General features: G+C 39.3%; 1 protein-coding gene across 6 annotated transcripts in view; it reads left to right on the top strand.

Annotated features, from left to right (window-relative positions):
* Positions 1-25,796, top strand: part of IGF1 (insulin like growth factor 1) — a 78,857-nt gene that overhangs the window by 36,244 nt on the left and 16,817 nt on the right. For 2 of the 6 annotated variants that reach the window (XM_047741234.1, XM_047741229.1), the window contains exons 3-4: positions 20,192-20,373; positions 21,863-25,215. In XM_047741234.1, coding sequence (XP_047597190.1) covers positions 20,192-20,373; positions 21,863-22,024 — 344 coding nt within the window. In that variant the 3' untranslated portion in view covers positions 22,025-25,215. Of the gene's footprint in view, positions 1-20,191; positions 20,374-21,862; positions 25,216-25,796 lie in introns of those variants that run through there. The other 4 variants (XM_047741231.1, XM_047741233.1, XM_047741230.1 and 1 more) reach the window with 3 other exon arrangements.

The following is a 25,796-nucleotide window of genomic DNA, read 5'->3' as shown; positions in this document are numbered from 1 at the left end:
TCTTTTTTGTTCTTTTTGTTTTTTTTCTTTTCCTTTCCTTTTTTTCTTTTTTTTTTTTTCTTTTTACTCCTAGCTGGATTCTTTCCAGCTTCTCCAAATGAGTCTTAAAATAGGAGGATGAAATCTGAGTTCCCACTCTAATTAAAACCTCAGCAATGCCAAGTTTTGTAGAAGGATTACTCTCTAGGCTTTCATTTCATAATTCTCAACATATGCCTGCCTCATATTACAATTTTGTTGTAGTACTTTGCCACTGACTTGGGACCCATAGCTATTTACCTTTAGTACTTGTTTCTGCCAGTTGGAGCGCATTTTTATCCATTTTAAACATCTTCCTGCTTTTAATGACCTCCCCCTTTCTACGTTGTTAAAGGTCACTTTAAATTCTAATCCTTCCTTCTAATATTTGAAGATCATTTCCAGGCTTAGTTCAATCTGAAAACATTCTAATCTATTATTTCATTGAGAAAGGAGTCTCAATTTTCTCCCAATACTCACAAGCATGGTTTGAGCATGAAAAGCATTGCAGACCACCCTTCTCCAGTCTTCTATTCAACAAACATCTTTTCAATCACCAATGATAGGCACTGAGAATACAGTGATGGATAAATCATAACTTCTTTATCCACCTAGTAACATATACATACAACGTATACAAAATGTACTCATGAAGTACTCACTCTTTGCAAACCTGTGGTGGGTATAGGGACTATGACAGTGAACAGGACATATAAGGCTCTTACCTTTGTGGATCTCACATTCTAAGGGAACTAGAGGAAGAGGGAGACAAAGTACAAGTCGAAAAATATGTCAAGTCTTGATAAGTGATCTAAAAGAAACAATGGGATGATAGACATCATAGTGGTGGCTGTCTTAGAGGGGGTCGACAGGAGAGACCTCCCCAAGAAGGGAACTCTGAAGACCTTGCAACTTAGCAGGGTTCTGCTATTCTGAACCAATCCTCTTTAGCAAACCAAACCCTCCTCATGGCCTCTTCTCCTAGACACAGAAATAACTTTTGGGGGATGTTAATGGTGGATAATGCACTGTTCCTTAGTAGTTATTTACATTTCCAATTATTTACATTTCTATCATTCATGTTCTTTAATCAAAAGGAACGGTAAATGAATTTCAGGATATAGGTACCTTAGTTACATAGAAAGTTAATAGACATTCCTGGAAAACAAGGATCCAGTGGTCCCTTAGGTATGGAGAGAGTGGAATTCAATACCATCCCATAAATTTCTTCACTGCAGGGTCTCTCATAGCCTTGAATAGGTTGACGAACTTTAAGACTCTCTCAAATGGGATGTTTACAGCTGTTCCCTAAGCTTTGGCATGAAATCTGTGATAGAATATTTTGTGATGAATGCTGGGCTTAGGAGATGTCTTGGATGCTTTGGTGACTTTTGACACTGGGTTTGGCATTAAGGATATGATTCTAAATCATAAGCACCCAGTATGCAGGCTAGCCTCGGATGTTTCTGAATGGTATGACAGGGGTAAAAATGAGCTTCTCCATGACCCTGGGCCTGTACTTCTCTTGTTTCTACAGACCATGGGGCATTTTGAGAGTCTTTTGAGTGTCTTGAATTTCCTCTTTCCAGGAAAATATGCAAACAAACATAATTACACTCATGCGGAGGGTTCACAGATCTACAAAAATGCATGCATGGACTAGAAGATTTCTAAGGATCTGTTCAACGTTAAAGTTCTAAGTTTCTGCTTTCAGATCATACTGACCTCTCAGTTCATGTTTTTTATTAGCCTGTGGATTTCTTGAAACTGGTTGTTTTACCTCTTCCCAGACTCGTTCAGCCTTGGTGGAGTGCTCAGTACGCAAAGGATGCTAATTATCTGTGTGCCTGTGGTCGCCTCCCCAGAGGGTCCTGCGGTGGCTGCTGCCTGAGAAACAGCCAGAGAGAGTGGGGAGACACCCCCCCAACAAAGAAGTACCAACCAACCCTGGGGATACCCAGTTGTCTTCCCAATTAGTGAATGAGATCATTTTCCTTCTGATCTTTTCCAGAAATAGATCCGTGAAGAAGGCGTGCACTGAAATGACCTAGCAAGGCAATGAGAAGGAAGTGACTAGAAAGGGAATTATTAAAAACCCAACTTCTTCTTTAAAAGGGAAATGGAAACAGGGACCTGGAGGAGGGTTATAACTGCCAAGCCAGCAGTGGCTCCTGCTTTCCTCCCCATGCTCCCAATATGGATTTCCTGCCTGCAGGGTACCGTTTGATTTAGAGCTATGGGAGCCTCACACACACTCTCATGAGAAGGGCTTGGAAAAGAAATAGAGCAGCATTTGCCCTCTCCCTGCCACTTCTGTATGAAGGCAGTTAGATTAATTAACCCTGTTTCCTCAGCAGGATTGATCCTGATACTTGCTTGAGAAATTGTGATGATTATGTGTAGCCTGACTGACAAATAACAAATTATGATTTTTTCTTTTTTACAAAACTGAATGTCCTCTGGTTTATATAACCACCTTGATTCTATAGGCAATCATCAGTGGCATACTTCCCTTTCACTCTCCTTTGCCATGAGTTTTGAATGATCTATGAAAGGATGTTTTGATGATGTGGTCCTGAAGGTGTGCCAAAACCCCACCCCATCTTTTTGGCTTCTCTGCTTTACCCAGGGTAGTTGTAAAGGGTGAAGTCATAGAAAAGGTAGATTTGGGTCCTTAGGAAGTCTGTCTTCTGAAGTAAGTTTTACAATTGAGCAGATTGCCTTGAATACCCACCTGATAATTTTGAAAGCCTAAAAATAAATTGAACCTGGTACTTAGAAAAGGTGGCTTTCAATATTAGAGGACGTCCCTGTGTTTCTAGCTTTCCATGTGATCGGGGAATTTGTTAAGGCTCTAATTTCCTTCCTTGCGACCTGGCTTGTCTTCAGGTGCTAGCTGGAAGTCAGAATGACACAGACTGTGCAAATAAAAAATGCAGGGAAGGGGAAAAGGTCAACATGTGTTTTTCGTTTCAGTTTAGTTTCTTATTTTGGAGGGTTATTTTTTTTTCCTTCTTGCAATAAAACTGGTCCTGCTACCAGACTAACATATGGATATTTTTATTAGGCAATTACCAAAAGAGATATCAAACATTTCTGGAGTTTTTAATGTGTAAGAGGTCTTTCTCAGAACTCCTGTCCTCATTGACCCTTTCCTTCTTGCTAGTGTTCTACTAAATCATATATTACATACATATATTGGAAGTCTACATCACACAGAGGCATTGGCATTGGCGTCATCTGAGAACTAGTTGGAAATGCACATTCTCAGGCATCACCTCAGACGTACTGTAACAGAAACTCTGAGGAGGGTGGGGGCCAGTGATTTTTTTTTGTTTTGTTTTAGGTTTTTTTTTTTAAGATTTTATTTATTTATTTGACAGACAGAGATCACAAGTAGGCAGAGAGGCAGGTAGAGAGAGAGAGAGAGAGAGAGGAGGAAGCAGGCTCCCCGCTGAGCAGAGAGCCCAATGCGGGACTCGATCCCAGAACCCTGAGATCATGACCTGAGCCGAAGGCAGAGGCTTTAACCCACTGAGCCACCCAGGCGCCCCGGGCCAGTGATGTTTTAACCAGCCCTCCAGAAGATACTCATGTAGGCTCAAGCTGGAGAAGCCTTGATGTACATTATTGTGCAACTGCCCACCTCCTGGTTGCATACCGGATGCTTCAGGAACCCAGGCAGTTTTATACTGAAATCCATCCTTGCATGGAGATTAGTAGAGACAAATTGTGGGGCGAGGTGGTGGGTGGGAGGGGGAATTTTACTATCTGAAATCAAAGGAACTAACAGATTCGTAAGTCACTTGAACTCTCAGTTTTCTCATCTACAAAATGGGAATGGGAGTTATTCCCATTTTGTAGCTCCCAACTCTGTCTTGTAGGGTTGTTGAAATGACTAAAGGACAGAATGTGTGTGAATGTAATTCCTGAACTGCAAGGCACTCTATGCAGTTAGCTCTAGAGTTAACTATACAAATCAATAATGCTGAAGTGTATTATGAACTGCAGGCTCCTGGGGAGTAGGAGAAGGGGGCAGGGTGCAGGCAGGGACTGCGTCTCCTTTGTCCTCATCAGTATTCTGAACCCTGAGTCCAGACAGCATAATGGCCATTCATTGACTCTTTGCTGAATAATTATAACTCATATTTGGTAAATGTTTACTCATGCAATCATCAAATAACCTTTGAGGTGGGTACTATTTGTATCCCCTTTTGTGGATGAGGATTGAGATGTTAAGTACCTTACCCATGCCCACATAGTTAGAAATGGTGGAGCCAGCATCTGAATTCAGGCAAACAGGTTCTACAACTCTAACTTCCCTGCACAACCTCACAACTAATCCATGAGTAGTGATGCTAAGGATGGTGATGAGAGGAGACATTTCATGTTTGCTCTGTGCTGCTCACTGTTCCAAGCTCTCTTCGTGCCTTACCTCATAACAACTTGAGAGAGGTACATACTATTATCATTGCCCTTACTAATACAATTTATTTTTGTAAATGATCTGAGGAAGTAGAAAGCTATTTCAATGAAGGCATTTACTGCTACATTAGTTAAAATAAACAGAGACACAGAGACTAGTCTTGATGTTGGATTTCTTCTGACCAAGATAAAAATGCCTTCATATTGCATCTCTATGCATACTGTTTGTTCACTTGACTTACCAATCCACTAATCAATAAGCTTTTATGAAGTGCCTCAATAGTGCCCAGTGCTGTCCTTCTAGACACAGAAATATGAGACACAGTTTCTGCTCTTAAGATGCTTCAAATCAAGTTGGGAAAATGTGTCAACCTTCATAAAACAGAAAATAAAGGCTAAATAGGTAGTTAAATGCTGGTTATGATGTATAAAGTAATCATTTTACACCTTCAGAGAGGTTGGTGGTAATGAAGTCCTCTGACAGGAATTTTCACAAGGGTCTGAAGGAAACTCCTATTGTTAGACTCAGACTTCAGTTGATCTGGGCAACTGTCATTGAACTGTTTATTTCAGCATCCCTGCACACATTCTCCTTCCAGGCTATCGCAGTAATCAGGATTACTAAGGGAATAGTGACCTGTTACCCCATTTTTATCTGTTTTGTTGACTTATCCTCAGTACTGAGAGCCATATCTGGAACATATTTGGTGCTCCATAAACATCTGTGATTAAATGATAATAAGCAGGAGAAGAATAATGTGGGAGAAGGAGGATAGATATAGTTTGCCAAATTTGGGGCTGGATGGGGAGGCCAACGGTCAGGGATACTACTCCCCAAACGTGGGTGAGGCAAGAGCCTGGCATTCCATGTAGAACTTGGGTTCAGAAGGAGAACAGGAACAGAGACTTTTGTTATTTACAATACAAATTCCCCTGCTCCATACACTGGGGCGTGATGTTGTCTGGCCTCCTTGAAGTCCCACTCTCCTCACCTTAGAGAAGAAACCTCATATGTACTTGGTAATTTTGAAAGTTGAGAACCAGGGTCTCTTGTCATCAATTTCATTTTCCCTGGTTTTATTTCTACTTAGCAAACTTTTGGATGCCAAGCCCAAGTCTTGGTTACACCCCATGTTTCCTTCAGAGGAAACTGTACTGGTAATTGAAAACAGAAATTGGTTCTTTTATTCTAATTCATGGGATGCAGGTAAGATTCCTGTTTGTGTTCCACCTTGGCTGTGTCTTTTCTAATCCTGGGAAAATATCTGGATATAATTCTCTGTTTTAGTCCTTTGGTCTTTCTTTTGTGTCTTTATGCAAAAATCAAGGTCTTTCATCAAAATTGGGTTGTCTGACCATATCCTTTGAGACTTAATAATTCCACTCCTGGGAATTTATTCTTTATTTTAAAAAGATTTTATTTATTTATTTGTCAGAGAGAGAGTGCCCATGCACAAACAGGGGGAGCTGCAGACAGAGGGAAAAGCAGGCTCCCCACTGAGCAAGAAAGGAGACTGAGGAGGGACTTGATCCCTGAACCCTGGGACCATGAACTGAGCCACTTAAGGCAGCCACTTACCTGACTGAGCCCCCCAGGCATCCCAACTGAGAATCTGATCTTACAAATGATCTCAAAGAGTAGAAAGATGTGTACACAAAAGTAATGCTAGATTAGTTAAAATAATGATAAAACCAGAAATAGCCTAAATGTCTAGTAACAGGAAAATGGTTAAAGAACTAAATGATGAAAAATCCACTCAAAATATTTTGCTGCTTTAAAATTATAATTATGAAGATTATGTAGCAATGTGGAAAATGCTTGCAATATAATGCTAAGCAAAGAAAACAATATTGCATTAAATTTAGGCTGTGACTATAGCTATGTCAAAATGATGTGTGCACCTGGATGAGAACTAGAAAAAAATGTTTAAGTGAAGATATTATTTGTTTCTCAACAAATAATCAAGATTATGGGTAAAATTTCTTTATTTCAATTTCTTCCAAAGTTGTTATAACTTTGGTAATTCAAAAGAATTGGAAACAAGATGGCCCGGCTGCTGCCCCATCTGGAACTGGAAAGAATCACAGTGTATGGGGTGAGATGTGAGCACCCCATACCCAGCTATACCCCAAACTGCAGGATTGCATAGACCTCTCTCAAGGGCAAAGGCCATGCATGGCATTCCTTCTGACAACTGTCTAGAATACCTAGTGTAAAACTGTCCACAGCACATGCTCAAACCATGGGGTTGGCTGACATAGATGGCCCCACCCACATCCTTCATGGATATTAGCATAACATGTCTTTGAGAATCTCAGTAACAGTTACAACTTCAGAGTTTTTCCTTACCAGGGATTTCTCCCATTTTCACAGTGTCCTCAGTTGAAGAGAACTGGCTCTGCAACTTTCTAACTGTATGATTTGGGTCAAGTTACTTAACCTTACCAAGCATCAGTTTCCTCATACGTAAAATGGATATAGTAATAATGCCTACTCCATGTAGTACTGTAGGATATAAATGAAAAAAAAATAGGAAAATACTATTTGCTATAGTAGTTTAATAGAAAGCACTCAACGAAAGGAAGCTATGGGTAATGTTTTTATTGCAAAGGCCCCCATTGTTCTAAATGTCAAAGAAATAAGTTTAAATATAAAATCAACAAAAGAATGAAATGCTGCCTTTCACTCTCAAGAGAAACTTATGTTTATTGGAAAAGTTTGCAACTTCATTTGATTGTATCTTTGGGTCTTATTATAGTTCTTTCTCTTCCACTGGCTAACCAGTATCCTCTGGGTTTGAGTCTTGTCAAGTGTTCTTGCTGCAGGGAGGTACTGTCTGCACTAGAGTGTTTAAATCATGTTAGGGAGTTTAACTAAGCATCCAACCAGGTAGCATGGTTGAGCATAGTAACTCTGACATTTGCAGAAACGCATAATTTCAGGCCAGATAGAAGGCTAAGAGAAAGAGGCACTGCTGGTGATGCCACAGATGACTAACCCAGATGAGGGAGATGGGAAGTATGGGAAGCCAAGAGCAACAGCCAAGGACAAGAGAGGAATTTGGTTTGAAAGGAGAGTGTTAAGACATCAACAGCCTGAAAAGAGAAGTCCAGGGTAATTTGTGGCCTGTTGAGTACCAGGAAAAAAGATGTGGCAAAAGAAGGCACAGATGTTGTGAAGAATGCAAGGAATTTATGACGATTCATAGTCTGACTCCGGGAAATGTCTGCCAAGGGCAGATCTCAGTGGACCGTGGGAGCATTGGTTCAGTGAGAAGATATGTAAAGACTAGGACTTCACAAGTGACCTTTACCAGAGTATCATCTTGAACCACAGCAAAGGAGGAGGAGGAGAGGAGGAAAACAAGAAGTTGTTTGAAAAGAAAAATAAATGTCAGCAAGTCTTTAGAAGTAATTAAAGTGTTTCTAGGCCAACAGCCCCCTTTTTCCTATCATTCTTTTCTTTAAGAAGTCCTCATCAATGACATGAACTCTGAGTTTAGAAATGAGGATGTATGCAGCTCTCTCCACATTCTCTTATCAGAACCCATACAACTCAGTCAAAGAGCTTTACTTCTCTCCTCTCACCCCAAGTACATAGAAGTTGCTACAAGACCTTGAGGATCATTTCTTCTTATCAAACTGAAGGTTTCTATATGCAGTTTTTATACAAATACACATCTAATTGACATATTGGAGATTACGGAGACCATAGCTATCAAGAAGTCGATGGACTTGATATTCTCCTTTCTCATAGGTGTGAGAGGCTTGGTGTGGGGTTACAGGGAAGAATATACTTTCTGGAAAGCTGGGAAGAGAAAATGAAGACTGCCCTGCTAAAAGACTATGCATCAAGAGAGATCTGTTAGCCCTCACTTGGGCCTTCACTTCCTGCCGGAGTTAAGACAAAGTTAATTTGCTTAAATATTAGTATAATCAGTGCCTCCATGCAACCTTCCCAAACCCAGATCTGAGCCACAGAGAGCAGACAGAAGGCAAGTGTTAAAGGAAATAAAATGTCCCACAAGCAATATCCTGTCCCAATATGACACATTAGTCCTCAGGTTACTTGTTCCCAATGAGGCTAATGAATTCCCCAATCATGGATAAACTGAAAAACAACTTCTGGGGCAACTGTCTCTAGTTCTCAGAAAGTAAATTCATGGAGATGAGCGACTGGATAGAAGGTCAAGAGGCCACTGCCTCAGAGTGGAATCCCAGAGCAGAGCAGTGTGGTCATTCACAGCATGTTTGACTATATGAGGAAAAAAATAAAAAGAAAGGAGTTTGGTTTTTCTTTTGTGATTTTGAATATCAAAGATGAAAGTATTTTTCTTTGCTGAATTTAGTAAAATAAGAAAATCAGAGATTTTTATTAGTTGAGAATAATATTTGCTAAATAACATTTGTAAGTTTTAAAGAGATAGGCATGCTATCGGTCTTAGATGAAATTAAATTAAGAACAATATTTATCGTGGACACAAGCCACAACTTAACCACATGTCTCCCTCTCCTTATTCATAATTTACTTCTTCAATTCAGAAAAATAATATTTGGGGGACGAAGATTAGGATGAATGGGTGGTTAAAAGCTTACAGGCTTAGTGATTGCCAGATTGCTAAGAAATCTCTTTAGTTGACCTTAAGTTTGCTATGATGTCCAAAGATGTATGAAATTCTAAAATACAATAATTTGAGGAAAGCCTTCAAGTCTATTAGTCATGTTTAAATAATCAAATATTAAGAGAAAAGGGAGAAAAATTATAGCAGCAAAATTCCATTGAAAGAAAAGAAATAAAAGATGGTCTCATGAGTCCAGAATTTAGCTGAAAGTTCCTGAAATAATATAATAACTCTAAATGAACTCTTTAGTCTAATCTGCATACCTGCTTGGTATTTTGATAAATAATACTACAACCTGAGAACTCCTTGTACAGATTTTAAAATTTTAGTAACCTTAGCATTAGTTTATTTTACCAAAAAAGGAGGTGATGTTTGAAAAACCATGTTTATAGTGGTCATCTTCTAATTTTATCCACTGGGCAGATGCTGGGTACCAATTGCAGAGATGATGACCTGCCTGGAAGCCCATTCACTTTATCAGAGATGAGACAGCATATGGTTGTAGCTGGAATTTTCCGGGGAAACTATGCGTGTGTTCCCCTGGAAGGAACTGAATTATCTCACAGAGGATTCATATACACAGACACCAAGGAAACCAGTGAAATAAAAAGTTGGCCATTCTGAGGGCTACAAGTTTAGCATTCTGGCTGACAGTATGAGCAACCCTCCCAGGGCTTGTCTGCTTATTCATTTTTTGAAGATGCAGCTTTGTAAAAAGTAATGGTAAAAGACTGTGCCCATGATTTCACACTAATTTTCATTTCCAAGTGCCCACACAAGTGAAGGCCATCCCTCACCTATTCCTCTAAGCCTTCAGGACCCTGGTTTCCACAATGTAGTTTGATTCTCTACTGTTTCAACAGCCCCAATAAATGACTCCCCCTATTACCCTTTTTCTTTTTTTTTTTTAATTAATTTTATTTTTTATAAACATATAATATATTTTTATCCCCAGGGGTACAGGTCTGCGAATCACCAGGTTTACACACTTCACAGCACTCACCATAGCACATACCCTCCCCAGTGTCCATAATCCCACCCCCCTCCCAACCCCCCTCCCCCCATCAACCCTCAGTTTGTTTTGTGAGATTAAGAGTCACTTATGGTTTGTCTCCCTCCCAATCCCATCTTGTTTCATTTAATCTTCTCCTACCCCCTTAACCCCCCATGTTGCATCTCCTATCCCTCATATCAGGGAGATCATATGATAGTTGTCTTTCTCCGATTGACTTATTTCTCTAAGCATGATACCCTCTAGTTCCATCCACGTCGCCGCAAATGGCAAGATTTCCTTTCTTTTGATGGCTGCATAGTATTCCATTGTGTATATATACCACATCTTCTTTATCCATTCGTCTGTTGATGGACATCTAGGTTCTTTCCATAGTTTGGCTATTGTAGACATTGCTGCTATAAACATTCGGGTGCACGTGCCCCTTCGGATCACTATGTTTGTATCTTTAGGGTAAATACCCAGCAGTGCAATTGCTGGTATTACCCTCTTTCTAATTCACACCTGTATCCTCCTTGAACTGGCTTCTTCAATCCCCATACATGGTCTTGTCCTCTCCTCTTACTCAAGCCTGCCTCCCTATTAGACATTCCCTATTTTCCTCCATCAAATCCAACACTGATCCTTGCTTTCCTTAAACTCTTTCCTTCCTAAAATTTATTTCATCTAAATTTAAACCTGACAGAAAGGAAAATCCTGGTTGTCTCAATATACCACATGGCCTTCTTCTTCTTCCCTCTCTGCATATGACACTTGTAGGTGCTACAGAAACACTTCCCAGGACCTTTCAATTCAGGAACAGCACTGGTGACACACCAGCATGAAAGGGACATCACACACACCCAACTGGCACTAAACTGCATGCCATGTGGTTATTTATATCATGTAACACCCTGGCCACCTTCTCCTTCCCTCCCTCCTCCTCCTTCTCTCTCCATGTTCAATCTGTCGCTGACTCTGGCTGTTCCTTCTCTACAATAATGCCAAGAGCTATGTCTGCTGCTGTGGAGGCGGCCTTCCAACAGCTCACTCCCTAAGGCAGGCCCAGTGCCTCTCCTTACAGGGCCTCCCCCTCCCAACACTCTCCCTTCAGACACACCAGACTGCCCTGGCAGCTGTCACCCCTTCACCTGCCATCCTGACTGTGTCACACCCACCCCTGGGAAAATCTCCAGATGTGCCCTGAGCAAAACACAGAGGCCTGAGTGCGGAGACTGACAGGGAACAGGGCCCCTGAGAACGCAGAGCAGGTGCCAAGTTGCAAAGAAAAGAGAAATGATAGACTTTAGAGTGAAACTAAAAATAAAGAGAATGTGTTTCAATACTCTTTTGGCTGATTCATCTTTCTGTGGCACCAGAGAGAAGGGTGTTACCCTCTATTCACCAGTGCCTTATGTTTTGCCTACAAGGCCTCTCTTACCACATCTGAAAGAGTAAATGAACAATAACAATGCAAGTAGAAGAGATAAAGTTGGCAGCATGGCTACAATCTCCAGATTGGAGCCAGACTCATCTTACAATTTCCGTCATAGTCTTTCTCAAAAAAATGAGATAAGTGAAGTCCATATACATAATTCCTCAACATCCCTTTGTATTCTTTCTCTTGTTGTCTATTTTCATCTCATTCAGGCATGGGTCCAAGATGGAGTAGTGACTAAGTGGGCCTGGTGACACTGTATACTTGGTGACTGCTTATTCCCAAAGTGAGGTTGGCAGGGGAGGGAGCCCTAGTTTTCAGTCATTCCAGGGAGGGAACTAAACTCTAATTCCTAGGCTACTATGAAGTCTGCATAGAAATTGTCTTAAAATTCATCAGTAAGCAAAAACATCAGCGGTTGTCAATAGGAAGAGAGAAGAAGATATAGAAAAGAAGAGGAAAGAAAGAGCTGAGGCATGAAGTGAAGAGAGAGGAGAAAAATACGTATGCTGGTTGAAAGTGATTGGGAAACCACTTCTGACCACCTATTTTGCCCGCACATACCTCATGCCTTGCAACACTGTTTTCAAAGAAGTGGATGGATGGGCATGGTAACACTGAATTGCTATTGGGGAGAAATCAAAGGTAACGAGAGTTCAAGATAAGCCCATATGACTTTGCCTTGTTTGACTTGATAGATGCATCCATTTTCAAAGGGTCTATTCTAGATTAAAACTATTTAGAACAATCTATACAACCTATAGTTTGGATATCCTTTCAAAGGGCATGGTTATTCATTTACTTTAATGGCAAATAGTCCTCCTCTATCTAAAAAGGATCTTTTTCAACAAAACATTGGAAAGGATACATTTTTAAGATTAAGAGAGGAGGACGATACCTGCTCAGCAAGCTATGTTATCCAACTCAACTCTGTAATTATACTGCTTAAAATAGCTAACATTTATCCAGACCTTACTGCATACCAGACATTGTACAAGATACTTTGCACACATTATCACTTAATCTTGGAGGTACTCTTTTACATATGTCCATTTTCTATAACATCTGAGTCTTAGAATATTTGGTGCCTTGCCCAAAGTGAACAGTGAATAAGTGGCAGAATCCAGATCTGTCTGATTCCAAAACCTGTGCTTTTAGCCATTCTACATATTGCCTCCTTCATTGGTATGACTGATGTCACAGGCAGATCATGCTCAAATCCTGCAATATGTTCTAAATAACTGAAACTATGTAACTAGAAAATGGTAGCTAACTTATATAGCAGGCCCAACTGAAGTCATTCAAACATAAAAATGACCTCTTGGCATTTGATTATCTTTTACCTTAGACGTTGATAAACCAAACCATTCCCTTAGGGCAACATTTCTGTCCAGCAAAGCATTTCTCTTGCCAAAATATAATTTTGTTGGCTACATCTATCTCCTCCAAGCCCTGGAATCAGACCTAAGCTAGTAAATTGTGCTGTCCTGGCAAGACGGTTGTCCTCCAGGGCATTGTATCAGGCTAAAGTAATACATCATGTTGCTTCCCACTCTGTTGGCCCATTTCTCCAGAGTCCTAAAACGGTAATATTTCTGCTCTGAATCGCCAGTTTTCTTGTCCCTAGGCCTTGTGCTTTAGTTTCCTGGTCTTAGAGATAGAGGTGAACTAAATAACACTATTTTTACACCTTCCCTTGAGTTGAGGCTTCCAAAAGAAAGGAGGCTTTAAAGAAAATGGAAGCCCCATGGATCTCTGCTTCATTCCTTTCAGACCCACAGATATAGGGTAACGAGAAGATTGGGTAACGAGAAAATTTTGGTCTTTTGGGGTTGTGGGGATTTAGTAGCTGAGAAAGAGTTGCTGCGTGGTGGGGGTGGGGGTGGGGTCAAATAGAGCCAAGATTCCTAGAAAAGATGACCTCGTCCAACTGAGAAGTAGTGGGACCAGCAAACACCAACAGTTAAAAATTAACATAGGCCAAAATGAAATCAATGCCTAAGTGTGATAGGTTTTCCAGAAAAGTTCATGACAGGTAGTTCATAGAAAAGTGAACATTTTCTCAGTGTTCACTTTTGCAGATGCCAAAGTTCAATCCTACTTGGAAAGCTCCTTGCATAGAAAAGCAGAAATGTGTAGAGTGGACATATGTTGGACAACATATATAGCAACATATAAGGCAGAAAAACTTCTTCAAAAACAATCTTAATTTCAAAGAGTATGACAGTAGCCTTGATACTGATGGTAAGTCACTTGACTCCCTGATACATGTGTAAGTGTGTGCATGTATGTTATTCTAAGTGCATAAAAATTACCTAGTTTACAGAAGTGAAAGCCTCTTTCTGTATCTTTACTAATCATATGACAACATATATCTCAATAATTGTTTTCATTCAAGTGTGATTTCCATAAAAATTTTTTAAAGGTAAAATACTGACTCATCAAAAGGCTTTAAGCTAAATGCCAATCCTATGAATTCAGAAAATATCAACCATCAATGTATCACATTTTGTGTTTGGATAAATAGTCTTATCGCAATTTTCCTTATGTTAGAAATTCATGAAAGGAGTCTAGTTTTCCATATAAAGCCATAAAATGTGTAGGAAGGATTGAGAAGTAATTCTCACTTTTCCACCAATGAAAATAACAATTAAAATGCTAAAATAGAGACAAGTTCAAGATTACTCATATTTTACCCAACTTTCCTAGAGTATACCATGCAAAATTATGTCAACTGAATGATTTTTTATTAGACAAGGTGGCCCATGGGAAATCATTGCCCTAAGAAATTAATCATTCTGAGTTACTCTGAATTGTCAACATGTCTGGAGGTTTTGGATAAATAGTTGGTGTAAGAAACCCAATTTTCTGGCTTCTGTGGATTCTTACTGTAGTAGTTAATTTTGAGATCAATCTTCAGTTAATCAAAGTTAAATGAAAGTAGTTTCTTATTACTTAATAACTCCATTTGTGTTTTCCATCAAACATAATTGTGGATTTTTTTAGAAACAGCCAACTTGAATTGTCTTATTTCTTTTTTTCTGCCTTCAAAATATGATTGACTTTAGAACCTATTCCTGTTAGCAATTTCTAGAAAATAGTTTTATTCCTCAGAGCCCAAATAGTAGCAAGTTGTGTCTTCAGAACTGAATAATTCCCTGTTTGCAAAATATTTGCATTTTTCATTGTTTAAATATTGATACTTCAAATCAATGTCTCCTCTTTCCATTGACAGGGTTTAAATAATTAAAGTAAAGCTTTCTCAATAAGAGGGGAAGTTTCAAAGGAAATTAAAATTCAGTACAGCATCCCAACTGCCTTCCGAGAAACCTATAAGAAGCACAAGCATACATAGCACCAGAAGAATTAGTATCATTTCTACCAGTAATGCACAACTAGAGCTCTTTGTTCTAGAAATTATTATCCCAGTTTAATCTCAGCATTACACCTTCTCCTTCAGAGATGGAGGGAAGCAAGTTGCTTGCCTCCATGACAAAATGTGAGACTCAGCTAATTGGTGTGGTTTTGATGATGCCACAATTCTGCCCAAAACCCTTGTAACTAGCAAGTTTGCCCTGAAGATTATTGAATTACTCCACTGACCATGCATTATTTAAAGGGAAGTGCTATTATTATAGAAGCCAGCTGCTTAACCATTGGAATTCTGTCTGTTTGCCTACTTTCAAGACACAGCAGTGCACTGTGACTACATGTTATGTCTACGCATAATGGAGTCAAAGCCTAGGTTAGGTGGTGGCCAGTTTGTCTGCTAAGCAACATTTGGTGTGCATGCTTTGGAGCAAAACCACTGACTAAATAAATAAATAAATAAATAAATAAATAAATTTCCAATGTCAAGAGTCTGTTAGCAAGAAAAAAATCTGTGAAATTTTGTACATGTTATCCGTTCATGCTAATGGTGGAGTTAGTATATAGTCACTTCATAATGCCAGTACCACAGAACTCTGGGAATTTACCTACTTGTAGAAAGGACTCTCGTTTTTCTATTCTATTTCTTTTTTGGTAGTCCCAAGTGAGAAAAAAATATTTTAAGCCTCTTGGGGGAACTCAAGTAATAAATTAAAAAAAAATGTCACTTTCTAAGTTAAAAAAATATTTGAACCTCTTTCTTGAAGACAATGTAAGTAACTTCCAACCATACTGAATATTTGGCCTAGATGGGTTTTCTCCTCCATTTCTTTACTTGTTACAGAATCTGAAATAGCTGGGACCATGGCAGTCATACACTGTGTACAACACAGGAATATGTTTCTAAGATCTCTGGCAGGTGCTCATACAGTCTTTACTTAAGTGTTTCTAACAATGGGTAGCTCATTATCTTTAAAAGAAGTTTATCTCCTCTTTAACACTTTTGAGTACAAACTGTTAGAAGTTTCTTCTTATACTAAGGCAATATTTGTTTCCCATTCACCTACCAGTTCTGACACTGCCCACTGGAGCAGAATTACATAGTTCCTTATGAGGAGTTTATAAAGGCAAGGATAGAACAATTCATTCTATCTCATTTAAAAATTAATCACAATGACAACAGCTATAATTTACACGTCATAATAAGTCCCTATTTTTCTCAAAATTGATATTGGAGCAAATGATTTTACAGCCTTTCCAGTGAACCATATTGTTTCAGACTTCTAGTTTAAGCCCATAGCAACCATATCTTTATTTTGGTTCTCTAAAAAAAGTAATAGGAGTGTACTGGTGGTGGGCATACAAAATGGTCCTGCCACAGTATGGAAAACAGTATGGAGGTTCCTCAAAAAATTAAAAATAGAACCTATAATCCAGGAATTCTACTTCTGGGTATTTATCTGAAGAAAATGTAACACAGGTTTGAAAAGATATGTGTACCTCTATGTTCACTGCGACATTATTTATAATAGCCAAGATAGGGAAGCAATTAAGTGTCCATCAATAGATGAATGAATAAAAAAGATGTGGTATATAGTATATACAATGGAGTATTAGTCAACCATTAAAAAAATGAAATTTTGCCATTTGTAGTAAGATGGACAGACCTAGAGGTATCATACTAAGTGAAAAAAGTCAGATGGATAAAGACAGATATCATACAATTTCACTTATATAGGGAATCTAAAAAACAACACAAAGGAACAAACAAAACAAAACAGAAACAGCCTAGCAGCTATAGAAAACAAGTCAGAGGGGAAGGGGTGGGGATGGGCAAAACAAGGAAAGGGGATTAAAAGATATAAACTTCCAGATATAAAATAAACGAAAAACAAGAATGCAATGTGCAACACAGAAAATAGGCAATAACATTGTAATAACTTTATATGGTGACAGATAGTAGCTAGATTTATCATGGTGATCATTTCATAACGTATATGAATACTGAATCACTACGTTGTGCACCTAAAACTAATATAATAGAGTATGTCAGCTGTACTTCAATTTAAAGAAACAAAAGAAGTAATATTAGGCATTTGAAGATAAAGGACAAAACATTGACCCTCAACTGTGGCCTCTCAGTTAGTGAGAAATTATTTCTTTGGTTACATATCTTGATGTAGAACCAGAAGTCGAGCTTATAGGACACTTCAAAGGATGAAATAAACTTTAAAAGGCAATAGGCAAACATTTGCTGTATTCATGTATTCCCAATGAAGTGCCATTAGTCCGTTGTAGAGATGATGAATATATGAACAAAGAAAAACATCTTTCTAGAACTGTGGTAACTAAAGTTAACCAGCAGTTACAATTATGGTAAAATCCAAGACTATATACCACCATTTCAACAATATTTTTTTAAGAAGATATGGATATAAGGTAAACTTTTTTTATGGGGCATTACAAAAAAAGTCCTAAATTTCTGTTCCTAAATTTATTCATCTATGGAATGAAAAAGCATAGCTATTTTATAGACTGAGCCATGTTAAATTCTGAGCTCATCTAAGAAAGATGACAAAGCAGATACCCAAGTATGTTATTATTATTATTATTATTTTTTTTTTTTTGCTGTGCTGATGATTACTTTCTATTTCATAAGAGGAAATAGACCTGTGGTGAGGTTCATGTCTACTGATAATCTCCAAGAAGGGAATATGCAGTACATCGTGTTTTCTGCCTTCCCAAGATTTAGGGTGGTGTCTTCCTCCAGAAGGAAGATTACATTGGAGATGCATGAAATGGAAATACTAAAGGGGTCCTCGATTTGCAGACCTTACCCCTCTCCATCTTCAACCCATAAGCATGAATTTTGCAATTAGTTTCTGAGTTAGCCAAGTTTGAAGGTTTTTGGAACCACCTTTACTGCCCCACCTTTAAACTTCAAATTACTATTCTATACTATACAGCAAAAAAATCCCAATTATGTCCCATTAAGAAATGTATCGTTTTGACAAAGAGCAACCATTACCTATGGTGAACAGTAGGGATACCTCAAAGTAGTCCAAGTCACCTTCTTCCCACCCTAAGAGAAAAACCAGTGTATCAGCTACACTTAACTGGCTGACCCCTTCAACCTCTTGAAATAACCACTTAGCAAAAAGTTTGTAGAAGTCCTTTGTGGATTACAATGAATCATGTAAGCCCATTTGTGTTCTTCCTCTAATTTATAGTCCCAGGAAAAGATTATAAAAACAAAAAACAAAAAACATTGTTTACATTGCCCAGGGGACTGGCTGAGTCTCAGCTTGCCAGAGCCCGGCTGGCGAGCAGAACCAGAGAGTCTTCTGTACTAGTGGATTCTCCAATGGCAAGTGAAAACACTACTGAGGCTTCAATTGGGGCCAGCTGCCTGTCCCTCCCAAACCCCTCAACCATGAGGCACCCACAGGGCTTGCCCCTAAGTGAGAAAGCAGACCCCACCCAAAGAGACCACAAATGAACCCTCCCTGAGTTACTACCCTCAGCTGCGCTAAGAATGACAATAAACCTGCCTTACGGGGAGGAAGCATCCCCAGACTGCTCTGCCAAACATCAGGAAAACATTTGGGTTTGTAGAGGATGCCATGAACGGTTGGCCCTTCAAGCAGCAAGGCAGCCAAACTAGTTTGGTAGCAGGCCATTACCAAGGGTCTGATCTTCCCTAACTAGGGAGTTCAAAATATACATGGGGATTTTGACCTTCAAAACACCATTCTGCAGAATGGTGTCATTATTGCACAAACATAAGACTTTTTGTTTAAATTATAACATCGTCTTCTGTGTTGGGAATAAAGATTGAATATATGCTAGATTGATTGATTGGATTCTTCAGGAACAGTGGTTCACAAATTTTCCTCCATGAAGGCTGGATATCAATGCAGAAGACCAGGCCCACTGCCTCCCAAGTGAGGTAAAGGAGAAGAGAGAAAGCCAAGTTCCAGTCCCTCACCTTTGCCTGAGCCACAGCAGTTTCACTTTTGTCTACTTTATCTATTGGTATATAAGCATGATTTGGTTTAACAGAAGTTCTACTTTAACAAAAGATTACAAAGAACTTAGGTACACTTTCAGTTCCCGTGGCAAATTCATGTAAGCTTGTTTGCCCTCTCTTTTAATTCTAGGGCCAGGAAAAATGTGTCCAAATCAAAACAATGCAAAATAAAACTAAACCCAAACCTACTTGCCAAGTAAAGAGGTCTAACTAATTTGCGAACATCAAAAGAAATTGATTCATGATGTGCCCTCTGGGCAATTAGAAATCACATGAAAGATGGACATTTAGTTCATTCTGTCTCAGTGTAGTAGTTATTCTATAAGAAACAGAATTGATTGTTCTGGTCTCTCCAGGGTGATAGTAGAGGAAGCACCATCACACTAGTACTGTTATCAATTCCGAATTCCAAGGCTTCTGGATGCACTTAACACTGAAGATGTTTTGTCACAGACTATGTAAGATCCTGGAAAAGGGTACTCAGAGAACGTAACAAACGTTTCTTTAGGATCTGCTTTATGTCAGGTGATGTTCTAAGCACGTTTCATACATTATTTCATGTAATCCTCAAAGAATTCTTATAATGAAGATATTATTAATATACTTTACAAATGGATAAACTGGGCCCAAGAGGCTTAAGTGACGTCCATAGTTACACGACAGGTTTCCTGGGCTCTCTGAAGCACTTGAACTCTGCAGGGAATAGATCTGAGTTTGAATCCTGATTCAACCCCTTATTGCATGAATTACTTAAAGCAAGTCATTGCCCACCCTGAGTCTCAGTTTCCACATCAGTAAAATGAGGAGCCCTTTCCAGACTTAAAACTCCTTTGATACTCAACCTGACATCACAATGGTAACAGTTAAGCAAAAGAGCAAACACTTGAGCCATCCTGCACATAAAAACTATGCTGATTGCTAAAAAGATAAAGAAAACTTAAATATTATCTTCTTTTAATAATATTCGTAGCAGCCTCCAACCTAAGTGAATATTTAAGGAAAGACTAGGTTTGAGCATAGACAAGATCCTTGACTACAGGTTTCTGAGAACTCGAGAATTAACACAGATAAAGTACATGCTGCATGAGTTGATGCTAAGGAGTGTGGGGCAGAGTCCAGAGATACATCAGAATCCAGAAGGATCTGTGGGGTCAGGAATTGTTGGGGAAACTTTAGGAAGAGGTTGAGATGGTAGGTGGACCAGGTATGAAAAGAGGAGAGGCTTCAGGGCTGGGTGGAACTGTGAAGAAAGCAGTTTCCCCTCTAAAGCCAGGCCACTGTGTGTTTGATTTGCACAGACAAGCCCACGGGGTATGGTTCAAGCAGTCGGAGGGCACCTCAGACAGGCATTGTGGACGAATGCTGCTTCCGGAGCTGTGATCTGAGGAGGCTAGAGATGTACTGCGCACCCCTCAAGCCTGCCAAGTCCGCCCGCTCTGTCCGTGCCCAGCGCCACACCGACATGCCCAAGGCTCAGAAGGTAAGCCAGCTGGTGGGGAGGGATCCACCATCCTCAAGACATTGAGGATACTTGTGGGTAGGCCAGACAGAAATTATGCCCCACAATCTCCTGGCTTACAGGTCGGAAAAGCACCATTCTCACCTCAGATATCCATCCCTTTGGTCACTCCACATTGCAAATTCTCCTTTCCACTGCTCTGGACAATCTGATACGAGAAGACAATGGAGAACAGTCACTAAACGTGAGCCTTGGTATCAGACAAAACTGAAGTCCTAGCTTTACCAGTCACCAGCTGAGAGCCCTTGGCCAAATAACATAGCCTATCCAAACCTTAGTTTCATCAGTAAAATTGGGATAATAATATCTACTGCATCAAGTTGTTTTAAGAATTAATAAACAGACATGCACTTCTTTTCACATCCTGCACAAATTAACTGTTGGACAAGTGTTACCATCTTTCATAATTGTAATTAATAACAAAGCATGTAACTTTTCAAGTCCTAGTATTCTGCAAAGGTGTAAAAAAATATATGTTAAAATGGAAACTACTTGAAATTCACATTCAGTAACAAATTCAATTAAAGAAAAACCCCACTAAACATAGAAATTTCTGTTTGGCTCTAGGAATACCTAGAAATTTTTAATGATCAAAATCTGTAGGTGTCTTTATCTATGACCTGTAGTTCAAAGAAACCTTCAACTACTATCTATGCCATCCAAAGTACATAAATCATCTCATGCATATTAGTCACTTTATAAATTTTGTTGAATGAGTGAATAAATGAGTGAAAAAATGAGAAGTGCTTAAATTTTAGTCCTGAAGTAGAAAGAATAAGAACTGAAGAGTAAGGGTAGGTGAAGGAGAAAAAAGAAAGTGAGGAAGGGTGGGTAAGAAGAGTAAAATCCAAGTAGGTCTCCTTGGGAACACTGTTTGAAAAACCAAAACCAGAAAACAAAAACAAAAAACTGTGGTTTTACTCTTTGGAGCCAAAACTAGCATTTTGCAGAAAGCATAAGAAGAGAAACCAAGAAGTTCACAGTGACACATGTGCTGATTCCTGGTCGGCAGCTGAGCCTGGAGGATGACCAGGGAGCTTAGGGGAGAGGTGACCCCAGGGAGCCACCATGAATGATGGAAAGGGCTTGGGCACAATCTGGTGCACAGAGAACACAGTAACCAGTGGGTAAGTCAGGGAGCAAGCATCACAGAAGTAAATTAAGTGAATGTGTTTGAGAAGTGTGCTTGAGGAGACAAAGGCAGGTTAATTCTTTCTCTTCCCAGGTTACCCAGTACCTCAAAATTTTGAGCTGGGGATAGGGTGGGGGTCAGAGATAAGTCCCAGAGTTCTAGAAGTTTGGGTCTTTTGGCTGTGGCCTAGACATCCCTCCAGCACCAATGTTGTCTCCTGTACCACATGGAGCCCAGGCATTCTGGGCTGACTCAAAGGCTCTGTCACACCAAGGGAACCACCTGTTCTCAATACAATTATTTTTGTGATGTTTACAGTATCATCCCCCATCTACCACCAAGAAAACGAAGTCTCAGAGGAGAAGGAAAGGTGGGCCAAAGAAACGCCCAGGAGGGGAACAGAAGGTGGGGACGGAAGCAAGTCAGCAGATGAAAGGAAAGAAGAAAGAGCAGAGAAGGGAGACTGGAGCTAGAAACTGAACACAGAGGCAAAAAAAGGAAACTGGAGGAGAGAAGGACTAAGCAGACAGAGGCAAGGACAATGAGAGAGAAGCAGACAGCGATAAAGAAAAGTGGGAAGTGCTATAGAGGAATGAAGAACAGTAGGCCTGGTGGAGCTAGATAATGCATGTGATGGAAGGAGAAGGAACCTGTTGTAGAATGTGGATAACAAACATGGAGATAATGGAAAGAAAAATGTAATGCCCAAGGAAGTCCAAAGGAAAACAGAGGCAAGAATGAAAAAAAAGAACACAAATAATGAAAAAGGCAAATAAGATACTACATTCCCCTCAAAAAAAAAAAAAAAAAAAAAAACCAATTAAATAAGAGTAAAAGAATTAAGATAGAAATCAAGGCTTTTATATGCATTTTAAAACTTTGTGTGAAGCTATTATAGAAGAATTGCCCAGGTCCATATATGTCCAGAGTTAACTATTAGCCCAAAATTCTCAGCAAGACTGAATTGTGTCATAGAAGTTCCCAGATTTTCTTTCCTGCAGTGTCATTGGAGGCTGGGATTCTTAGTCAAGTCCAGGTTCAGGCCAAAGAGCACAAAGTATTTGCCTAAAAGCTTGTGAGGCCGGTGAGGTAACCTACAAGAGAAGGTCACTGAACCTTTTGTTTTTTTTGCACTTTGGAATCAGATATAAAAATGTGTTAGTTGTATCAGTCTCTTGGGCTGCCATAACAATGTACCACAGACTGGGTGGCTTAAGCAACAGATATTTTCATACCTTTCTGGAAGCTAGAAGTTCCTATATCCAAAGAGGACATGTTTTAGATAATGAGAGTCAGGACTTTAACAAATGAGTGGCCAAGGAGAGACACAATTCAGGCCATAACAGAAGACTTCTGATGTCTGATTACTGCCTTCTAATCCTATCTTCTGTAAAACTCTGTGTGTATGTCTATCTCTGTCTCATATGCGCGCGCACACACACACACACACACAAATTTAGGTTTTCAGATATGAAATCTTGTAAGTTTCTGTTCCATGGAAACACTAGGACAAAAAGCTTCTGAAGTTGATGGGTTCAATCCCTTCACTTTAAAGATAAGAATACTGAGATCCATACAAGAGTAAAGGCATGCTTGAGTTCTAAGCTGCCCTCCTTCTGGCCAGCAGAGAAGAGCACATAATCAACATGGACTAAGAAATAATTCCAAAAGGAGAAGACAGGGCAGAAATAAATGGCACATGAAATCTTCTTAATAGTTTTCCCTGAAGGTAAAAAAAAGCCAAGTAGAACCACAGAATTCAGGTCTTGTAAATCTTCTCTTTCAGCTTCTTTGATTTAATTAGTAGGCTTAGAGTCTTCACAGATATAAAACAAAAAGTCTCAAGATCACCCAAATTGTGAATTATAAGACCTGAGAGAGGGTGTAGGAAAGAAGTGGTCGCCAAGCAAATGATGACACTTGGTGTAAGAAGATGACTAAACCAAGAAGTGAAACATTTCATCCAAGTAACCTACTTTGAAGATGTCATGGTGTAGAGGAACCTCTTTTCTGCCTGATCCTTCATGCCCCTGATGTTTCTACTTCAGGATCATCCTTGCTCTATGGTGCAGTGAAAACACAGGATATATAATAAATAATATAACAAAACATATAAGGCCATGCCCAAGGCTCAACCCGGGAGGAAAAGTCCAATCAGAAACATGTCAAGCCTAAGATGGGAGCTAAGCCACTTCTGCTGTGGTTACAAAAGCTTGACCTATATGAATAGACAAGGGTAGGCTGGTGCCTTAGCCCATCTAGCCAGCCACCTTATTCAGGAGATGCAGAGTTCTTCACTAAGACATCCATGCTTTGAGACCAGCCTCATGCATAAGCCGATGTTTATTGTGACCACCACCTGAGAGTAGCCTGCAAACACAGATGGTTCTTCAAGTTCCACAGAAGAATTAACAATTCATGTCCTATGGAAAGGTTCCTTAGAGGATTATCTTGTCCCTATTTCATTGTTGACTGAGTAAATGTCAATTATGACTCAGGGTTTTGGGTAAACTCTAATTATACTCTATGATAAACTTCATTCAAAAGAAGTGAGGCAGAGACTCTAAAAGAAAAAAAAGGAATGGAACTTTCTAGTTAAAAAATGCTTAACTCTCACACTGTGGATTAAAATACTTCTTTTTGGAATGGGTTTTATCAACTCTAAAGCAGTCATCTTGAATGCCTACATATGATTTCTGAATAATATGAAGAAAGTAAACAGGAAGGACCTATTATTGTCTTTCTATCTCCTCCTTTCTAGAGTCAATACCAAGCACCTAGTGATATATGGCATATAATGCAAGATGGATGGGTGGTGGGTGGGTGGATGGATGGATAGATGAATGAAATAGATGGACAAATTTAAGTGAGACAGGCAGTTGAATAATGGTAGAGAAAGACCATAAAAATAAGCATCATTGCTGAAATGAAATGATTCCTCTCATCCTTGCATAGGGCAATGAGGCATGGACTGAGAAAAAAAAAAAGGAGGGCAAAGGAGTTGCACTGACACAAGCCTAGCATTGCATTTCTAGAGATTAAACTGAAATCGTTCAAGGACCCACTATTAAAGGTGACAACTGGCTGAGTAGTACTTTATAGTGAACGTTATATACCTGTTGCTTTCCTGGATGTTTTCTTGGAAGTGGGCTGAGTACTGATCATCATTTAAAATTCTGTTTCTACCATTTCTTGGTGCAAATTGATGATTGTGTGTAAAACTAATGGGAAGATGGAAGGAATCATGATCCTGAAATAAAATTGTCAAAAAATACTTTTATTGAGCACCTACAATGTGCTCATCTCTGTACTAAGATGAAGGAGAATTATAAAGATTGAAGATGCAGTAAAACATAGCAGTTAAGAATACAGACTCTAGAGTCATGCTGCTCAGGTTGAATTCCCGACTCTTACTTACTGATTGTGTGGCCTTGGGCAAATCATGTCATTTACCTGTGCCTTGGTTTTCTCATCTGTCAAACAATGGTGCTATTTGAATCTACCTCCTATGGTTGTGAGGATTTATTGAGATAATATCTATATACACGTGTATGTGAGCACTTGTGTACAAATACATATTATATTGCTTAAAATTATTCCTGGCACATAGTAATCACTATTAGAGTTTTAGTTAACATTATTTTATCTAGTTCTGAAAATTAGAGCCATCCGAAAAAGAATAGATCCCTTTAAGTAGAAGTGAGTCTTGTATCACTAAAACCTTGAAGGCCAAGCTTGCTAGCACTTTTGGTGAGGTGGTATCGGGGCTTCAAGCAGATGATAGAAGGGAACTCAGTGACCTAAGAGCCCTTCCAACCCAGAGAACCCCAGTTCTATGAATAATTCCAACTTAAGTGAAAGCTCAGCTCTCCCATGTGAGGAGCCGTTAACTTGTATTTCAAGGTCACAAAATGAACTTTCAGAAACCACCATTTCTCTCAAACCAGTTAAAATCAAATGTAATATGTATTTTCATTTCATGGTGCCTGAGGAAAATTTAATTGTAGCATGAACTCCAGCTCTTACTAGTTTTAAGTAAAATTGCCAAAATAAATAGAAATGTGGGATATTTCCGGGCTCACACAGCTTCCGGGACATTTCAGTTTCTAGGGCTGCCGATCCAGTGCCTTTCATAAGCATTTGATCTTCTTTCAAACATCTCTTGAAAACAAACAAAACCTCATACAGCTTCAAATGTGCGTGCTGTTAGGATGTAAGGGTGAAAAAAGAAGCAAAAAAAAGGAGTCCTTCA

This window comes from Lutra lutra, chromosome 8 (genome assembly GCF_902655055.1).
Source record: "Lutra lutra chromosome 8, mLutLut1.2, whole genome shotgun sequence".
Classification (NCBI taxonomy): Eukaryota; Metazoa; Chordata; class Mammalia; order Carnivora; family Mustelidae; genus Lutra; species Lutra lutra.
The sequence above is the reverse complement of the archived record's forward strand: the minus strand, read 5'-3'. Positions and strand labels throughout refer to the sequence as shown.